This window comes from Salvelinus alpinus, chromosome 9 (genome assembly GCF_045679555.1).
Source record: "Salvelinus alpinus chromosome 9, SLU_Salpinus.1, whole genome shotgun sequence".
In the NCBI taxonomy this organism is placed as follows: Eukaryota; Metazoa; Chordata; class Actinopteri; order Salmoniformes; family Salmonidae; genus Salvelinus; species Salvelinus alpinus.
The window spans coordinates 29222939-29243516 of record NC_092094.1 but is presented as its reverse complement, the minus strand read 5'-3'; the positions used below and the strand labels follow the sequence as shown (position 1 = coordinate 29243516).

Below are 20578 nucleotides of genomic sequence, written 5' to 3'. Positions count from 1 at the left end.
TCCACAATGAAATAATTACACTCAACACTAATAGTGTTACTACTACTTAACTAACCTTCTTCGATATGTTATAAGCAATTGGATAACCTACGTTTTAGGCCCTACAACCCCAATGTTTTAAAAACATAGCCTATGCCTTTTTGTTATTATGCTGACAAAATGGTATCGTAGGCTATATCTGTACCCTATTCATAAGGTAGCTAATATACTATTAACTTGCTTTTTATATGTAGCTTTACTCGCTTATATAGCCTATGTAGGTATCCCAACTTTATTCAAAGAAATGGGATGAACATATTTACCATTCATTGAAAGTCGTTATAACCAATAGGCTATGTGGTGTTTCTTTGTTTTGTTTTACTGTCTTTATTCTGCATTCCAGAGAGGGCTCCCAGAGTTTCCAAAATGTTGGATTTTCTACTATTATGCCTATTATGCTAATTATCCCTCAAAGCGAGATAGCTCATTGGCTGTGAGTACAAATTTCATATTTGAGCCCAGGGCCCTGATGTTAGGACGCCTATAAAATTCAGCAAAGCGTTTGAACTCGTCTGCAGGGATTGATGGCTTTAAAAAACCACTCTCTCCGTCAAGCCTGGGGTGGACTTGTTTTTCTTTCCTTCTCTACAAGGCAAGGATTTGCCTGTGACACGGCACGTGAACCTCCTTCAATTTGGCGCACTAATCCTAAAATAAGGCATGAAGTGTTAAATGTTAGAAACACACAGAACTGCGCTCAGACAAGGAGAAAGAGAGGGAGAAAACGGAGGAGAGAGAGACGCACGCGCTACTCCGGTGCGTCTGTGCAGAGTGCTAAAGAGAGAGAGAAAAAAATAACAAAAAAACGTGCGCTGCGCAATTAGGCTAGAAACCCTTGTGTTTTTTCTCTCCGTTTTTTGGAAGATAAAATAAATAAAGAAATCAAGCTGGCTCAGTGCATGTCACAGCAGCCCGCTTTGACAGGTGCTGCTCAGCCCCTTTGGAGGACTGCTTTCAGCAGCAGCAGGATGGCATCAGAACTGGCAATGAGCAACTCCGACCTGCCCACCAGTCCCCTGGCCATGGAATATGTTAATGACTTCGATCTGATGAAGTTTGAAGTGAAAAAGGAGCCGGTGGAGCCGGATCGCAGCATCAGCCAGTGCAGCCGCCTGATCGCCGGGGGATCCTTGTCTTCCACCCCGATGAGCACGCCTTGCAGCTCGGTTCCCCCTTCCCCAAGCTTTTCGGCGCCCAGCCCGGGCTCCGGGAGCGAGCAGAAGGCTCACCTGGAGGATTTCTACTGGATGAGCGGCTACCAACAGCAGCTGAATCCCGAAGCGCTGGGCTTCAGCCCCGAAGACGCGGTAGAGGCGCTGATCAGCAGCAGCCACCATCTCCAGTCCTTCGATGGCTATGCTAGAGGGCAGCAGTTCGCCGGGGTGGCCGGGGCAGGAGGCGGCATGGCCGGGGAGGAGATGGGCTCAGCAGCCGCTGTGGTATCCGCTGTTATCGCTGCAGCGGCAGCGCAGAACGGAGGTCCCCACCACCATCACCACCACCACACCGGGGGACACCACCCCTCCACCGGGGTCCCGTCCAACGTCAGTTCGGCAGGCAGCCACCAGCACATAGGACACCTGGACCTGGACCTGGACGACCGGTTTTCGGACGACCAGCTGGTGACCATGTCAGTACGGGAGCTGAACCGACAACTGCGCGGGGTCAGCAAGGAGGAGGTGATCCGGCTGAAACAGAAGAGGAGGACCCTAAAGAACAGAGGCTATGCCCAGTCCTGCCGCTACAAGCGGGTCCAGCAGAGACATGTTCTGGAGGGCGAGAAGACGCAGCTGATCCAGCAGGTGGACCACCTCAAGGCGGAGATATCGCGGCTGGCCAGGGAGCGAGACGCATACAAGGACAAGTACGAGAAGCTCATAACCAACGGCTGCAGGGAAAACGGATCTGACAACACCCCATCGTCCCCAGAGTTTTTCATGTGAGTTTTACGGCGTCAAAAATAGTAAAACTGTTTAAAAGAGGAAAATTAATTGTCTTACATTTTGTCAGATGTATAAAGTCTCTGTGCATAAAGTTGTGGCGTGGCAAAGATACAAATTACACCTTTTATTTTGTTTTTACATTTTGTTGCGATATTTTATGAGAATAGGGTTGGGTAGTTAAATATCCTCCATGCATCTTATTCGTTTTACCGTCGTTATTTTGTATCTATTTTAAGAAGTAAAAATAAAAAATGTGTGCGGTTTGTTTCGTTTGACATCTCCCTCAAAAGTGTACAATAATCATTAAGTATCTGTGCATCCAAACCTTTCTCAATAGGCTTTCATTCAGCCTGTCTTCTTTGTATAATTTGCCACATTCTTATATTATCAATGTTGTTCATGTTTTGAGCATTCAAACAGTAGCCTATGGCGTATACCAGGGGTATTTAATTCAACTCTTACACTAGGTCCGTAAACTTGCTGGTTTTCTATTCTACCTGATAATTAATTGCACCCACCTGGCGTCCCAGGTCTAAATAAGTCCCTGATTAGAGGGGCACAATGAAAAAGGCAGTGGAACTGGCTTCGAGGTCTCGGGTTGAATTGAGGGGTTAGGGTTAGGGTTATAGCCTATCCTAAACCAACCATGTGGGTCATGTCCGGTATTTGCTGTTCTTTTACTATTGTTGTGAAGATTTCGTCGAACCCGTTTTATACATTTTATAGTTTGAACTCATCACTTTTTTGGGTGATTTGGGCCAAAAAGTTTGAGGGTCTTCATCATCCATCGGTCTCCTCAACTCACCTCTCCTCCTCTCCTCACGTCTCGCTGTACCGTCTGACATCGAGAATCATTCTCTATACACACAAACCTGCTGACGCATCACCTTTCACGTGTCAGGCTCGGCTTATACAGTATGTCTGGAGAAAGACAGACAGGACATTTTGAATTATATCGTCTCTAGAATGGAGTCCGTTGTGTTCTATACCGTCTTGCTTTCAGTGTGTGTAGCCCACTATATTTTTAAATCTGATGGCATTTTGTACTTCATGATTCCTGTGGATTCCTTTATAATTCAAAAGGGCATATTTTAATTCAGTAAATATTCAGACAATATCATGTTATCTTGTCACACAACAGGTTGCTTTTTTTGTGTGGAATATTGTAAGAATATTTTGATTAAATATAAGCCTACTTTTATATCAGTTTTGTCCAAATGTACTAAATGGTTTTCTTTCTTCTTTTCTTGTCTTGTCTTTGATATATGCATGCTCTTAAATCAGGTGAAGCTTCAGTTTGACTTTATCAAAAGTGTTATCACGATTCACCAATAAGAGGAGGAGAAATCCCTTCATCTGAAGGTGTCCTTCTAGGAATATTATGGAATTGTTGGAGCTATTGCACGCATGGTACCCGCAACGCCGTGGGTCTTAACCGATCACAAGACGACTGGGAACTCAAATTGGAAAATATTCATGTGATGTTCAATAACTTAATGTTGCTCTATAACATGTCACCACATACTGTTTGGACAACACAGTCGGCGACTATTATCTTGAGCTACATGTTTAAAATGGAATATCTACATTTCCACCATTCATCAATAAATGTTTATGAATGGAAACTTAGCTTTCATTTATGTTATTTTTATTATTCATGCATGTTCAAATTATTGCAATGCTGACTTTATCACCAGTTTTATTAGCCTAATATTGTCGTGGATAAGGCGAAATCAGGCCTACTTCTCAGGGTAAAATTAAATTCATAATAGCTTTCGGGAAATAGTTCTAATTTCTGTGTTTTCGTTTTAGACCTGTCTTGTAATCTCAATAGGCCTAGATGTGTTGCCTCCCGCTCTGCTGTAGGCTATACTGTACCCACATCTTAGGAGGACAATATAGGCCTAAAGAAAAACAAATGTTTGTTGCTTAGAAAAGCCTACATTCGCTTTATGATGTTCTAGAAGCTGTAGGCCTAATAACGTGTTGTGTTTAACTCTTCTTCTATGTTGTCTATCTTCCGCTGTGTTGTGCAGAAATCATTTCACCTGTTGCTTGCTTTCTCAAGAGAAATACAACAGTCCAAATGAAATATTCCACTTTATTTAGACTACTAGGCTACACATGCGGATTGTTTTAAGCACACTTCACATGACGCCGGACGCAGGTCCCCATACCGGTCCACTTTTGTTAATCATTATTTTGGAGCACACTTTTGCTCTGTGCTCGGTAGCAGTCTAAAAACTCGACTCTGAACCCTTCAACTCAGAAGTTTAATTCTAAATATGGCATGGAGATAACTGGCATATTTGATTTAGTTCAATAAAAACGGACCATATTTGCCTCAGGTCAATTGAAAGGGAGTTAGTCTAGCCTACTTGATGCGCAGAGGTTAGCCTAGAACTAAGTTTAACATGTCATTTTTTTCTGAAATTATATTTTGACGAATACAAATCGCTCACTGTTGGCTTATGGTGTACATATTAGGGTAGTGTAGAAAAGGGAAAGGAGGGTGTCGGACGGTCCCCTCGAAATGGTTGGTTCATTTCATGACATTTAGCAGAAGCTCTTATCCAGAGGAGTAATTGGGATCAAGTGCCTTGCTCATCTTGCTCATTCTCCAGCCAGGTCACCCGTGATAGCGAGCTAGTTGGGGATTCGAACCAGGGACGTTTCGGTTATTGGCCCCACGCGCTTAATCGCTAGGCTACCTGCCGCCCCATGACCAGTCTTCTATTTCTTCGTTCGATATTGGAATTTGAAATATACTACCAAATGAGGTAAATGGAAAAAAGCCCCCTCTTGAAAAATAAATACTTTCATGATTAATATCTCGAAATTCATAACATACCAAATGCCTCTGTAGCTAACATGAAGATTTTTTTTTAGCATAGGCCTATGCAACATGTCAAGTGTTGGTCCCATGTTTCATGAGATTAAATAAAATATCTCAGAAATGTTCCATATGCACAAAAAGCTTATTTCTCTCAAATGTTGTGCACAAAATTGTTTACATGCCTGTTAGTGAGCATTTCTGCTTTGACAAGATAATCCATCCACCTGACAGGTGTAGCATATCAATAAACTGATTAAACAGCATGATCATTACACAGGTGCACCTTGTGCTGGGGACAGTAAAAGGCCTCTCTAAAGTGTGCAGTTTTGTCACACAACACAATACCATAGATGTCTCACAGATGTTTTGAGGGAGAATACAATAGGCATGCTGACTGCAGGAATGTCACCAGAGCTGTTGCCAGATAATTGAATGTTCTGAAACAAAGCTGAAAATGTCCCAGTTGGCCTGCATAATCACCAGACATGTCACCCATTCAGCATGTTTGGGATGCTCTGGATCTATGTGTATGACAGCATGTTCCAGTTGCCGCCAATATCCAGCAACTTCAAAAGCCATCGAAGAGGAGTGAAACAACATTCCACAGGCCACAATCAACAGCCTGATCAACTCTATGCGAAGGAGATGTCACGCTGCCTTTTTTAAAGGTATCTGTGACCAACAGATGCATATTGGTATTCCCAGTCATGTGAAATCCATTAATTAGGGCCTAATTTATTTATTTCAATTGTCTGATTTCCAAATATGAACTGTAACTCAGTAAAATCTTATAAATTGTTGCATGTTGCGTTTATATTTTTTTCAGTATAGTTACAGTGCCTCCTAAAGACATGATTGACATGGGGAAAAGAGGGTATTGATATTGATGATTGATGTAAATCTGCTAGTTAGCTAGCTCAATTTCTTTTACTGATTAGTAATTTACCTCTCTGTCGTTTTGTCTCTCTCTGCTGCGCGTATCAGCCAAGCAGACGAAATATTGATGATGATGATGGAGGCTAAATCAAGTGTTAATCAATGGTAAGCTGCTGCGGCAGTACTGATAATATTTAAACCAGGTATCTAGCTACACACACTCGGCCGGTAATCGCATCTCTCAAGCCATGCATGTTTGGTGACCCGGAGCTTGAAATCTTCATACAGGGCAGACTTGAAAAAGATGCAACCGGGCGCGACTCGCGAGCGAGCTCCGTACAGGGCAAGATCAACAGGCGCAACCAAGGGACAGGGTGGGGGTGGCAAACTTGAAGACGACTTGCGGGCAGTGGGTTCCGAACAACAATGACAACAAATGTATAAAAATTAATTATACCACCATCCCAAAAGGGCACTTTCAATACTGGAATGGCAAAGGGACATGTGCTCTACACAGATAGAGGCTTATCTGTGCACGTGCCTGACAATGTTACAGCTGCACAGGACCGTTTTTTAAAAGGGAGAATCTAGCATGTGGCGCATGTGTCTGTTTCCAGGGCCGGATTGGCCATCTGGCAATTCTGGCAAATGCCAGATGGGCTGGACCATTGTTGAGTTGGGTGGGCTGGTAAAAATGTACACATAAGCATATATTTTTTATATAAAAAATAAAACAAAGAGAAGGGTGACATGATCATACTAATCTACACTGAGTGTACAAAACATTAGGAACACCCTCCTAATATTGAGTTGCACCGTCTTTAACATTTACATTTTAGTCATTTAGCAGACGCTCTTATCCAGAGCAACTTACAAATTGGAAAGTTCATACATATTCATCCTGGTCCCCCCGTGGGGAATGAACCCACAACCCTGGCGTTGCAAGCGCCATGCTCTACCAACTGAGCCACACGGGACCTTTGACCCTCAGAACAGCCTCAATTCATCAGGGCATGGACTACAACGTGTCGAAAGCATTCCACAGGAATGTGGACACCAATTCTTCCCACACTTGTCTCAAGTTGGCTGGATTGAGACATGGATTGTGTATGTGTGGCATTCAGATGGTGAATGGGAAAGACAAAAGATGCCTTTGAATGGGTTTGGTAATAGGAGCCAGGCTCCAGGCAAGAACTGCAGCGCTGCTGGGTTTTTTCACATTCAACAGTTTCCCGTGTGTATCAAGAATGGTCCACCACCTAAAGGATATCCACCTAATTTGACACAAATGTGGGAAGCATTGGAGTCATCAGGGGCCAGTATCCCTGTGGAATGCTTTCGTCACAAAGTAGAATTCATGGCCAGACAAATTTAGGCTGTTCCAAAGGCAAAAAGGAGTGCAATTCAATATTAGGAAAGTGTTCCTAATGTTTTGTACACTCAGTGTATAGGCAAGGTGCGAACTTGGTGCTAAGCCCGTATAGCAGAGTCTGTGTTTTGTTTGTCTATTGAAGTCAGTGTGTGTGTGTGTGTGTGTGTGTGTGTGTGTGTGTGTGTGTGTGTGTGTGTGTGTGTGTGTGTGTGTGTGTGTGTGTGTGTGTGTGTGTGTGTGTGTGTGTGTGTGTGTGTGTGTGTGTGTGTGTGTGTGTGTGTGTGCGGGTGCGAGTGCCAGTGCGTGTGTGTGTGTGTGTGTGTGACTTATTTGGAAATTGTGGAATATTTTGCAACTTTGTGGGAATGTTCTCTGCAACCTCTTATGTAAAATATGTGAATATCACAATAATATTATTGCAACATCCCAGACAACATCTATAAATTAATTCAATATTCTGGGAACCTTTAAAGAACCCAGTGTTCTGTCAATTTTTTTACAACATAAAGAAATGTCCTGCACAAGCTAACTTAAACATTGTATGAATGTCATCACAACTGAGCATATTTTGTGCTTTGGGAACCTGTCTCTTGTAATGTACCCACAATGTTCCCACAACCTAAATAAATGTTTTAAGAACTTTTAAAGAACATAAAAATGTGTTCTGGGAACGTTCTTGTAACATCAGGTGAATGTTTTTTGCAACCTAAAAGAACATTGTATAATCACCAGCACAACTGTACAGTTCATCTTTTCAGATGTCCCCACAACGTTCCCACCAGACTGTTTCCACAACCTAATGAAACATTCTGGGAACATTTAAAGAACAGATGAAATGTGTTCTGGGAATATTCTTGCAACATCAGGTGAATGTTTTATACTAACATTGTATAATTATCAACACAACTGAACAGTTTCTGTGTTATGAGAACATTTGCCGCAACCTAACGAATGTTCTGGGAACTTTCACAGAACTAATTCTGGTTTTCTGGAAAAATGTTAGTTAGGAGAACATCCAAATGTAAAATAAAACACTAACTAGAACTTAATGGGAATATTAGCTAATGTTCTTGAAATGTTCCCGGGTTTGCTAGGATTATATTAGGATTCATTTAATCAGCATGAAGTGTAATTCCATTCTCTGTCCCACCTTATTGACTCGTGAACTGCAATCACTTCTGCTATGCCCAATGATTGGATTATTACAGATAATGCAGTTGTTTCCTGTCATAATATTGGACTTTCTCTCTGAGGTCAACAATGGGAAATCACTTTGAAATGTATTCTTATTGACATTTGAATCATTATTATGTACTTCACTTTAATGCCTTTAATAATGGCAGAAAGGATGTCTGTGTGTGTGTGCGTGCGTGCGTGCGTGTGTGTAAGTACACGCGCATGTGCTTGTGTGTGACTAAGTGCGTGTGTTAGGATGTCAATATCCAGCACTGTGTCTTTTATTTGACCTTGCGGTGAGAGTCTATACAGGCACCCATTAATCCAGTCTGTTTATCTATTTAGTGTTCAGTGTAGACAATATGTATGAGCAGATCTCTTTCTCCCTTTATTACAATGCATCGAATTCAATATACACATTGTTATGAAGAAATCTGAGATCACCTAAACGACCAGTTTTTCAAGCTAAATTCCTCTGCTTGCATATTCATGGTCTTGCTTTACGTAACAGTAACAGAGCAAAAGTTGAATCCACCTCCTCATTTAGGTTATTTTTGCTGCAATAATTTCTGTATTCAGTATGAAAGCTGCTTCTGTTTAAATCATTTATGCTATTATTAACACATAGACACACACGTCCAAGCTTGCCCTGAAACAGCACCCCAAAGGTTAAACACATATTCACATTCAAAAGAGTAAACTATTTGAATTTCTTCCACTCACTCTCCATCTGCATCTCTCCCTGCATCACGATAAACATTTACACTTAAAGGGATTTAAATCAACCACATTTATGTACCTACGTGTGCGTGTGTGTACGTTTGTGCGTGTGTATGTGTGTGCCAAGGCTATTATAGTAAACTAAAACAAATCATGAGAAAACTATTTAGTAAACTGAAATAAAATAATTAATAAACCTGTTCAAAAAACTTAAACTATACTGAAACTATTACCTTTGACACGAAAACGAACAAAAATAAATAAAAACCATCATGAATTATGTTCATTTTTAGTTTTGTCCTAAACTCTAGGAACAAGCCGTTGGAAGGGGTTTTCAAGATACTAAATCTGGCGGGTTAATGCAGCCAGGAGATGGTGATTTTTCAAATAGGCCTAGCTTGTGCATCACCATCGCCAGTTATCACTAGCTAACAAGGGAAAGAAACGGCTAGGTAGCTAACTTGATTCTTCTTACATGTACTACTTAAATTAGATAGTATTTAATTGGTGTAAACCTGGACGAGAGAGAGTTTCCTTCCATCAAGTCACATTGAGATTGACTTTATCATTTAAACCTAACCTAGCTTAATCTTAGCTCTGGAGAACCTAAGGCCATACAGACATACAGTAGGGTTCTCATTTAAATAATTGACCACAGTGGGGTTAATGTGTACAGCTGACCCTCTGTTGAACTGTTAATAATCACTGTGTGCAAGACGTTTTTGGAAATTCTACTTTCATATCACCCCAAAATGATTTTACAAATCCAAAATATGAACTTACTGTGCACCGTTTTAATGCAGATTCCCACAGAGGTGTTTTACGTTGCACTTCCTGAGCTAATGTGAACTTGGAAAGGAAAAAAAGAAACCTGTTGGCTCGAAGCCGTATTACACCAACAATCTCAGTGGAAATCTGTGGTAAAACACCTATCTTTTGTAATTGTAAAGCTATTTTTGGATGATAATTAAGTTGAGTGTTCAAGGTTTCCAAAACCATATCGCAATCAATGATCAATTGCTTCTAGATAGAGCATTTCACACTTCACCAAATCACCTCAGCTAATCAAATTGGACATGGAATGACTCCATTGTCGCATTGGAGTCTTGAAAAGGGCTAACCTAACCTATGACCTGACCCAGTACCTTATGTATTACTGCCCCCCCCCAGTTGCAAGAAGTGACATCCCAAAAATCACAGAAAAGTGAACAACCCAAATGGCTCCTTGCTTCCCATGCTTTCTGTCCCTAACACTGAAACTGAAGCTAAATCATATTTAAAAAAATGTTTTTATTAACTGAATGGTTTGAGACCTGCATGCTGATTGGCTGACAGCCGTGGTATATCAGACCGTATACCAAGGGTATGGCAAAACATGTATTTTTACGTTGGTAACCAGTTTATAATAGCAATAAGGCACCTCTGGAGTTTGTGATATATGGCCAATATACCACGGCTAAGGGCTTTATCCAGGCACTCTGTGTTGCGTCGTGCTTAAGAACAGCCCTTAGCCGTGGTATATTGTCCATACACCACACCACCTCGGGCATTATTGCTTAAGTATACAACTAAAACTAAATAAAGCCTTGCAAATTAGGTCTCTCCCCTCTATCTCTCTGAGCCAGTCTAACAGACATTGATCTCCAGCCAGACAATGTGACTCAGTGTTGTACAGCTCTTCCTCTGTCTCTCTCCTCCTTTCTCCTCTCCTACTCTCTCCTTTATCTGTACCTGGGAAAGACCCTGACCTCACACACTTGTGCCATGTCCTAGCCTTCTCTGTGTGTTTTGTGTTTCCTTGAAATGCTGCCAGCAGGCATATCCCACACCAGTGTGTGCATGCACGTGTTTGTTCACATGTTGTTCTTGATTATATCTACCTATGGCTTATTCATCTGCCCGAGATCTGAAAATAAACATTTGTTTCTACGGCTCTGGTCAGCTTCACACTGATCAGCACACATTACCACATAACAGGACTCAGTAGCCTACTGCACCTCTAGTCAATAGAGCAAGTGTTCAGGTTGTGGGTTGTTCCCATCCTGCTCTCTCTCTCTCTCTCTCTCTCTCTCTCTCTCTCTCTCTCTCTCTCTCTCTCTCTCTGTCTCTCTCTCTCTCTCTCTCTCTCTCTCTCTCTCTCTCTCTCTCTCTCTCTCGCTCTCTCTCTCTCTCTCTCTCTCTCTCTCTCTCTCTCTCTCTCTCAATTCAATTCAATTCAATTTGCTTTATTGGCATGACGTAACAGTGTACATATTGCCAAAGCTTATTTACAATATAAAAATGAGAATCAAAATTGTCAACGGGACAACAGTAACAACAATAACCAAGTGTCAAAATAACCATACATTGAACAATAACAATAAACATACAGTAGAAGACATGTGCAGGTTGATTGGTCTGTCAGACACTGTCCCTCAACTTATGGCAGGCAGCAATGTAGTGCGCTGCCAACCCACAGCTCTCTGCGTCCTCCCCCAACAGGACGTGTAGCCTACTCTCATCAGAGAGGTCTTTGAAACCTTGAATAAGAGTTTCAAATTTGGGGAAATTACACTCTCTAATTGTTTTATATTTTTGACATTTTGTCATTTTGTCTCTCTCTCTCTCTCTCTCTCTGTGTGTCTCCCTCTCGCTCTCTCTCTCTCTCTCTCTCTCTCTCTCTCTCTCTCTCTCTCTCTCTCTCTCTCACTCTCTCTCTCTCTCTCTCTCTCTCTCTCTCTCTCTCTCTCTCTCTCTCTCTCTCTCTCTCTCTCTCTCTCTCTCTCTCTCTCTCTCTCTCTCTCTCTCGCTCTCTCTCTGTCTCCCTCTCTCTCTATCTCTCTGTCTCTCTCTCTCTCTCTCTCTCTCTGTCTCCCTTTCTCGCTCTCTCAATTCAATTCAATTCAATTCAAGGGGCTTTATTGGCATGGGAAACATGTGTTAACATTGCCAAAGCAAGTGAGGTAGATAATATACAAAAGTCAAATAAACAATAAAAATGAACAGTAAACATTACACATACAGAAGTTTCAAAACAATAAAGACATTACAAATGTCATATTATATATATGCAGTGTTGTAACAATGTACAAATGGTTAAAGCACACAAGTTAAAATAAATAAACATAAATATGGGTTGTATTTACAATGGTGTTTGTTCTTCACTGGTTGCCCTTTTCTTGTGGCAACAGGTCACAAATCTTGCTGCTGTGATGGCACACTGTGGAATTTCACCCAGTAGATATGGGAGTTTATCAAAATTGGATTTGTTTTCGAATTCTTTGTGGATCTGTGTAATCTGAGAGAAATATGTCTCTCTAATATGGTCATACATTGGGCAGGAGGTTAGGAAGTGCAGCTCAGTTTCCACCTCATTTTGTGGGCAGTGAGCACATAGCCTGTCTTCTCTTGAGAGCCATGTCTGCCTACGGCGGCCTTTCTCAATAGCAAGGCTATGCTCACTGAGTCTGTACATAGTCAAAGCTTTCCTTAGGTTTGGGTCAGTCACAGTGGTTAGGTATTCTGCCACTGTATACTCTCTGTTTAGGGCCAAATAGCATTCTAGTTTGCTCTGTTTTTTTGTTAATTCTTTCCAATGTGTCAAGTAATTATCTTTTTGTTTTCTCATGATTTGGTTGGGTCTAATTGTGCTGTTGTCCTGGGGCTCTGTGGGGTGTGTTTGTGTTTGTGAACAGAGCCCTAGGACCAGCTTGCTTAGGGGACTCTTCTCCAGGTTCATCTCTCTGTAGGTGATGGCTTTGTTATGGAAGGTTTGGGAATCGCTTCCTTTTAGGTGGTTGTAGAATTTAACGGCTCTTTTCTGGATTTTGATAATTAGTGGGTATCGGCCTAATTCTGCTCTGCATGCATTATTTGGTGTTCTACGTTGTACACGGAGGATATTTTTGCAGAATTCTGCATGCAGAGTCTCAATTTGGTGTTTGTCCCATTTTGTGAAATCTTGGTTGGTGAGCGGACCCCAGACCTCACAACCATAAAGGGCAATGGGCTCTATGACTGATTCAAGTATTTTTAGCCAGATCCTAATTGGTATGTTGAAATTTATGTTCCTTTTGATGGCATAGAATAGGCATAGAATCTCTCTCTCTCTGTCTCTCTCTCTCCGTCTCTCTGCCTCTCTCTCTCTCTCTCTCTCTCTCTCTCTCTCTCTCTCTCTGTCTCCCTATCTCTCTCTCTCGGTCTCTCTCTCTCTCGGTCTCTCTCTCTCTCTCTCTCTCTCTCTCTCTCTCTCTCTCTCTCTCTCTCTCTCTCTCTCTCTCTCTCTCTCTCTCTCTCTCTCTCTCTCTCTCTCTCTATCTCTCTCTCTCTCTCTCTGTCTCTGTCTCTATCTCTCTCTCTGTCTCTCTCTCTCTCTCTCTCTCTCTCAATTCAATTCAATTCAATTTGCTTTATTGGCATGACGTAACAGTGTACATATTGCCAAAGCTTATTTACAATATAAAAATGAGAATCAAAATTGTCAACGGGACAACAGTAACAACAATAACCAAGTGTCAAAATAACCATACATTGAACAATAACAATAAACATACAGTAGAAGACATGTGCAGGTTGATTGGTCTGTCAGACACTGTCCCTCAACTTATGGCAGGCAGCAATGTAGTGCGCTGCCAACCCACAGCTCTCTGCGTCCTCCCCCAACAGGACGGGTAGCCTACTCTCATCAGAGAGGTCTTTGAAACCTTGAATAAGAGTTTCAAATTTGGGGAAATTACACTCTCTAATTGTTTTATATTTTTGACATTTTGTCATTTTGTCTCTCTCTCTCTCTCTCTCTCTCTCTCTCTCTCTCTTTTTCTCTTTCTTTCCCTTAATCACCTTCCTCTCCCTTTTACAGAAGTTCGGTGCATGTTTTAGTGAAACAATGTTCTGCCCTTTTTACTGTGTTTTAATCCTTCCATTTATTATCACTATCCTCAGGACGTCGAGAAAGTTCCTCCATCTGTGATAGTGACCCCTGAACCCTGCACATGACCCTTGACCTGGAGTCTGAGGTAACGTCAGCCATCTCATTCCTTCTCCTCTTCAGTTCACTGCTCACCATAGTTTTTTATTGTTTGTTTATTGTTGCTATTTGTAATACTTGTTAAACGAATACAGGTATTTAGCATTTTATGTTCAATTGTACAATTATACTGAAGGATATACACTTAGTGTACAAAACATTATGGACACCTGCTCTTTCCATGACATAGCTGTGATCCCTTATTGATGTCACCTGTAAAATCCACTTCAATCAGTGTAGATGAAGGGGAGGAGACAGGTTAAAGAAGGATTTTGAAGCCTTGAGACAATTGAGACATGGATTGTGTATGTGTGCCATTCAGAAGGATAATGGGCAAGACAAAATATTCACTGGTTTGAGTATGTCAAGAACTGAAACGCTGCTGGGTTTTTCCCACTCAACAGTTTCCCTTGTGTATCAAGAATGGTCCACCAGCCAATTTGACACAACTGTGACAGACTATAGGGAGGAAGTCAGAGACCTGGCCGTGTGGTGCCAGGACAACAACCTCTCCCTCAACGTGATCAAGACAAAGGAGATGATTGTGGACTACAGGAAAAGGAGGACCGAGCACGCCCCCATTCTCATCGACGGGGCTGTAGTAGAGCAGGTTGAGAGCTTCAAGTTCCTTGGCGTCCACATCACCAACAAACTAACATGATCCAAGCACACCACGACAGTCGTGAACAGTGCACGACAAAACCTATTCTCCCTCAGGAGACTGAAAAGATTTGGCATGGGTCCTGAGATCCTCAAAAGGTTCTACAGCTGCCCATTCAAGAGCATCCTGACTGGTTGCATCACTGCCTGGTTGCATCACTGCCTGGTTGCATCACTGCCTGGTTGCATCACTGCCTGGTTGCATCACTGCCTGGTATGGCAACTGCTCGGCCTCCGACCGCAGTTTTTTACTTAACACTTGTTTTTTTTAAATCTTAGAACTTATTAAAGCATTGTTGGTTAAGGGCTTGTAAGTAAGCATTTCACTGTAAGGTGAACTCGGCGCATGTGACAAATAACATATGATTGGATTTGATCCATGTGGAATGCTTTTGACACCTTGTAGTCCATACCCCGACGAATTGAGGCTATTCTGAGGGCAAAGGAGGTTCATCTCAATATTAGGAAGGTGTTCCTAATGTTTTGTACACTTAGTGTACATATGAATGGTATTTACATTTTAAATTATCATCATTGACCATAAAGATTGTTGAAAAAATATTTACCAAATAATTGCCCGTTTCTCTTGTAAAATGGTTTCACTATTTTACAAAATTATTTTGCACATTTTAACATTTGCTGATTTATTTGTAGATTTTATAGTAATTGTTCACAGTCTTCAGAGTGATAGAAACACACTTCCTCACCTCAGAACCTTTTCTGTGTTGATTTGTTTAGATTTGAGCTGATTTTACCACAGTATGTAACCCTCTGAATGTGTCTCTATACAGTGAGACAGTCCAGGCGATAGGCTGGCCTCTGTTTTCTGTACCTCTGGTGAAGCTGTGTGTTGACAGTCTGTGTGTTCTGGTTTTGCTGGAAGCCAGGGCTAGCTGTATAGGAGAGTGGGGTAAGTTGAGCCAATGGGGGTAAGTTGAGCCACCCTTCTTTCTAGGAAACCATACACAAAATTAATAGTTTGACTAAATATTTAGGAAGAGGTCTTCATTTCATGGAGTCTGTGAAGGATGAAAACACATGGAAAAAGTGGTAAGCAGGTTAGGTCCAAAAAAGTAGATAATTTATAGGTTTTTCTATACATCAGTTGGGGTCTCTATAAGCTTCCATATGAGGTCATAAACCTGACATGAAAGTGCATCCTTGTAGCTGTCTGGGCTAATATAGTCAAAATGTTTGCCTTGGGGTAAGTTGAGCCAATGGCCATGGGGTTAGTTGAGCCAATGGCAAGTAGAGCAAATTGAAGCGTTTTCTTCCCAGGTGTAATGCATGGCATTATTGCTCGGATTTGAGGTAACAACAGGGCCTATTTTAAAAGTATTTTTAAAAGTACAAAGGTTTTGTTAGGTGTGAAGCCGGTGTTAAAATATGCTTAAAATTATTAAAAGACAAAAAAGCGATTGTGATTGTGTTGAATTGTGTTTGGGAAATAGAGATAGACATGGTTTTAAAAAGGTAGTGGTAATATTTCATTCAGTAAAAACATTTGTAGGCGGCTTAACTTACTCTGTCCCGCGGCTCAACTCACCCCATACCCGGGGTTGTGCCAAGTTACCACTCTTTTTGGAGAAGTTATGTTTTGAAAATGTTTACATAAAATTTGATTATTTCCAGGGATACACAACATCCTGAAATATATGTAGATATTTTTGGTCGAAAAAATACAATATTTCCCTTGATGGAGTGATGCTGAATGTAAAAAATGTCTCAACTTACCCCACTCTCCTCTCAACTTACCCCTCTCTCCTCTCAACTTACCCCTCTCTCCTCTCAACTTACCCCACTCTCCTCTCAACTTACACCACTCTCCTCTCAACTTACCCCTCTCTCCTCTCAACTTACCCCTCTCTCCTCTCAACTTACCCCACTCTTCTCTCAACTTACCCCTCTCTCCTCTCAACTTACCCCTCTCTCCTCTCAACTTACCCCTCTCTCCTCTCAACTTACCCCACTCTCCTCTCAACTTACCCCTCTCTCCTCTCAACTTACCCCTCTCTCCTCTCAACTTACCCCACTCTCCTCTCAACTTACCCCACTCTCCTCTCAACTTACCCCTCTCTCCTCTCAACTTACCCCTCTCTCCTCTCAACTTACCCCACTCTCCTCTCAACTTACCCCTCTCTCCTCTCAACTTACCCCTCTCTCCTCTCAACTTACCCCTCTCTCCTCTCAACTTACCCCACTCTCCTCTCAACTTACCTCACTCTCCTCTCAACTTACCCCTCTCTCCTCTCAACTTACCCCTCTCTCCTCTCAACTTACCCCTCTCTCCTCTCAACTTACCCCTCTCTCCTCTCAACTTACCCCACTCTCCTCTCAACTTAACCCTCTCTCCTCTCAACTTACCCCAATCTCCTCTCAACTTACCCCTCTCTCCTCTCAACTTACCCCACTCTCCTCTCAACTTACCCCACTCTCCTCTCAACTTACCCCACTCTCCTCTCAACTTACCCCTCTCTCCTCTCAACTTACCCCACTCTCCTCTCAACTTACCCCACTCTCCTCTCAACTTACCCCTCTCTCCTCTCAACTTACCCCACTCTCCTCTCAACTTACCCCACTCTCCTCTCAACTTACCCCTCTCTCCTGTCAACTTACCCCTCTCTCCTCTCAACTTACCCCTCTCTCCTCTCAACTTACCCCACTCTCCTCTCAACTTATCCCACTCTCCTCTCAACTTACCCCTCTCTCCTCTCAACTTACCCCACTCTCCTCTCAACTTACCCCTCTCTCCTCTCAACTTACCCCTCTCTCCTCTCAACTTACCCCTCTCTCCTCTCAACTTACCCCACTCTCCTCTCAACTTACCCCTCTCTCCTCTCAACTTACCCCACTCTCCTCTCAACTTACCCCACTCTCCTCTCAACTTACCCCTCTCTCCTGTCAACTTACCCCTCTCTCCTCTCAACTTACCCCTCTCTCCTCTCAACTTACCCCACTCTCCTCTCAACTTATCCCACTCTCCTCTCAACTTACCCCTCTCTCCTCTCAACTTACCCCACTCTCCTCTCAACTTACCCCTCTCTCCTCTCAACTTACCCCTCTCTCCTCTCAACTTACCCCTCTCTCCTCTCAACTTACCCCACTCTCCTCTCAACTTACCCCACTCTCCTCTCAACTTACCCCTCTCTCCTCTCAACTTACCCCTCTCTCCTCTCAACTTACCCCTCTCTCCTCTCAACTTACCCCTCTCTCCTCTCAACTTACCCCACTCTCCTCTCAACTTACCCCTCTCTCCTCTCAACTTACCCCACTCTCCTCTCAACTTACCCCTCTCTCCTCTCAACTTACCCCACTCTCCTCTCAACTTATCCCACTCTCCTCTCAACTTACCCCTCTCTCCTCTCAACTTACCCCTCTCTCCTCTCAACTTACCCCTCTCTCCTCTCAACTTACCCCTCTCTCCTCTCAACTTACCCCTCTCTCCTCTCAACTTACCCCACTCTCCTCTCAACTTACCCCTCTCTCCTCTCAACTTACCCCTCTCTCCTCTCAACTTACCCCACTCTCCTCTCAACTTACCCCACTCTCCCCTACAGGCGCTATACAGCTTATCTAAGTTCAGGAGGACATCTTTCTTGTTGGGATGTCTTTCACTCTCTATATATTGTGATGAATTAATACACAAATATCCTAATAAAACCCTCAGATCTCAATTTGCAGACATATATGAGGATTTTCGATATGGACAGTGACTGTACATTGGATATTCTTTGAGGATTGTTACAGCATGTTTTTGACAGGCTTTTGTCTCTGTGGCTTGTGTCTGTGACAGGATGCAGTTCTCTGTCTGGTGTCTTACAGTACTGGCTGGAAAGTGACATGCCCTCTCTCGCGCCCTAGTGCTCATAGGATAGGGTCACGACCTTTCACCTCTCAGCTGACCCTCGAACCTGCGTCTCAGTCTCCTGTCTCCACGGATCACATTGACAGATAGATGGACGGGTGGGAGTATGGGAAGAGTGAGGGACCGAGGGACCGAGGGACCGAGGGACAGACGGAGGGAGAGAGGCAGGGATGGAGGAACCTCACTATCGTGGCAGACAAGCAGGCATTGAAGGATGAAATGTGGAAGGAGCAATGGAGGGTAAGAGGGAGGACTAAGGGAAGGAAATAATTAGGGATGAAGGGATCTGGCAGTGGGTGCAGCCAGACAGACAGACAGACAGGCAGGCAGGCAGGCAGGCAGGCAGGCAGACAGACAGACAGGGAGAGCGGAGGCAGAAAGTGACCTTACTGTTGTCCCAGTAGGATCGAAGAGCTTATTTAAAGGCCTGGTCAATGTGGAGTATCACCCTCACATAGCACTGAGTCTGAGATAGCACGCTCACAGCCTGACAACTCGTCACCACTGTAATACAATGTCCTCATACACACCAACAGACACAGTGTGTGTGTCCACTTTGGTGAAATAACTCTCTGAAAACCCCATGAAAATCTGGACAAAGACAGATTCAACATCAGTGTCACAGTTGCTCTGTGTGTGTTAAGTGTATACTCTAAGGTATAGTGTGGCAGTGACAGGGTTAACGTAATTTAGTGAAATATTACAAAGCAGTGAGTGTGTGTGTGTGAGAGTGTGTGTGAGAGTGTGTATGTGCGTGTACGTGTGCGTGTACGTGTGCGTGTGTGGCTGCGACATTAGGACACCTGCATACTTCAGCATTTTCTGCCTGTCAGGAATTCTGAGGTCACTGGTTGGGGGAAAGGGGAGGTGGGAATGGAGGAATGGAGAGAGGGGGAGAGGAAGGAGAGAGGGCGAGCTTTAGAAGCAGGCTTAAGCTATAGAGCACATTACTCGTCAGGTGTGTGTGTGTGTGTGTGTGTATGTGTGTGTGTGTGTGTGTGTGTGTGTGTGTGTGTGTGTGTGTGTGTGTGTGTGTGTGTGTGTGTGTGTGTGTGTGTGTGTGTGTGTGTGTGTGTGTGTGTGTGTGTGTGTGTGTGTGTGTGTGTGTGTGTGTGTGTGTGTGTGGTGCCTCCCAAGCTGCCAGCAGGCAGGTCAGGTTATTAGAGGACACAGACACAGCAACGTGTGTGTAAGTGAGAAGGGACTGTGTGTATATACAGTATGTCTTTTTCTTCATTATTGCAGTCTTTGTATCCTTGGACAGTAAGATCCATGTATATACATTATACATAATATCTCAGAGCAATGCCATAAGCCAAGCTTTTTAACATCGCCCCTCTTCTCCTTTCAAATGATGTTAATGTGCAATGCTGTGTCTCTCTCCTCCCATGTTTGTAATTGTTTGAGTACGGAGCCCAAATATAGTTGTTTTATTCAGATGTATCTTAAAACGTCTTATGGCTGAGATCCCGTTAACGGGATCGACTTGACAACAGCCAGTGAAAGTGCAGTGCGCCAAATTCAAACAACAGAAATCTCATAATTAAAATTCCTCAAACATACAAGTATTTTACACCATTTTAAAGATAAACTTGTTGTTAATCCCACCAGAGTGTCCGATTTCAAAAAGGCTTTACGACGAAAGCACACCATATGATTATGTTAGGTCAGTACCTAGTCACAGAAAAACACAGCCATTTTTCCAGCCAAAGAGCGGAGTCACAAAAAGCAGAAATAGAGATCAAATTAATCACTAACCTTTGATGATCTTCATCAGATGACACTCATAGGACTTCATGTTACACAATACATGTATGTTTTGTTCGATAAAGTTCATATTTATATCCAAAAATCTTAGTTTACATTGGCGCGTTATGTTCAGTAATGTTTTGCCTCCAAAACATCCGGTGTTTTTGCAGAGAGCCACATCAATTTACAGAAATACTCATAATAAACATTGATAAAAGATGCAACTATTATACATGGAACTCTAGATAAACATCTCCTTAATGCAACCGCTGTGTCAGATTTCAAAAAAACTTTACGGAAAAAGCACACCATGCTATAATCTGAGTACAGCGCTCAG

General features: G+C 42.7%; 1 protein-coding gene across 1 annotated transcript in view; it reads left to right on the top strand.

The window, feature by feature from the left end:
• The first annotated feature begins 558 nt into the window (after positions 1-558).
• LOC139584603 (transcription factor Maf-like) overlaps positions 559-20578 on the top strand; it is a 167703-nt gene continuing 147683 nt past the window's right edge. The window contains exons 1-2 of the mRNA XM_071416638.1: positions 559-1978; positions 13883-13956. Coding sequence (XP_071272739.1) covers positions 939-1978; positions 13883-13910 — 1068 coding nt within the window. The 5' untranslated portion in view covers positions 559-938 and the 3' untranslated portion in view covers positions 13911-13956. The remainder of the gene's footprint in view (positions 1979-13882; positions 13957-20578) is intronic.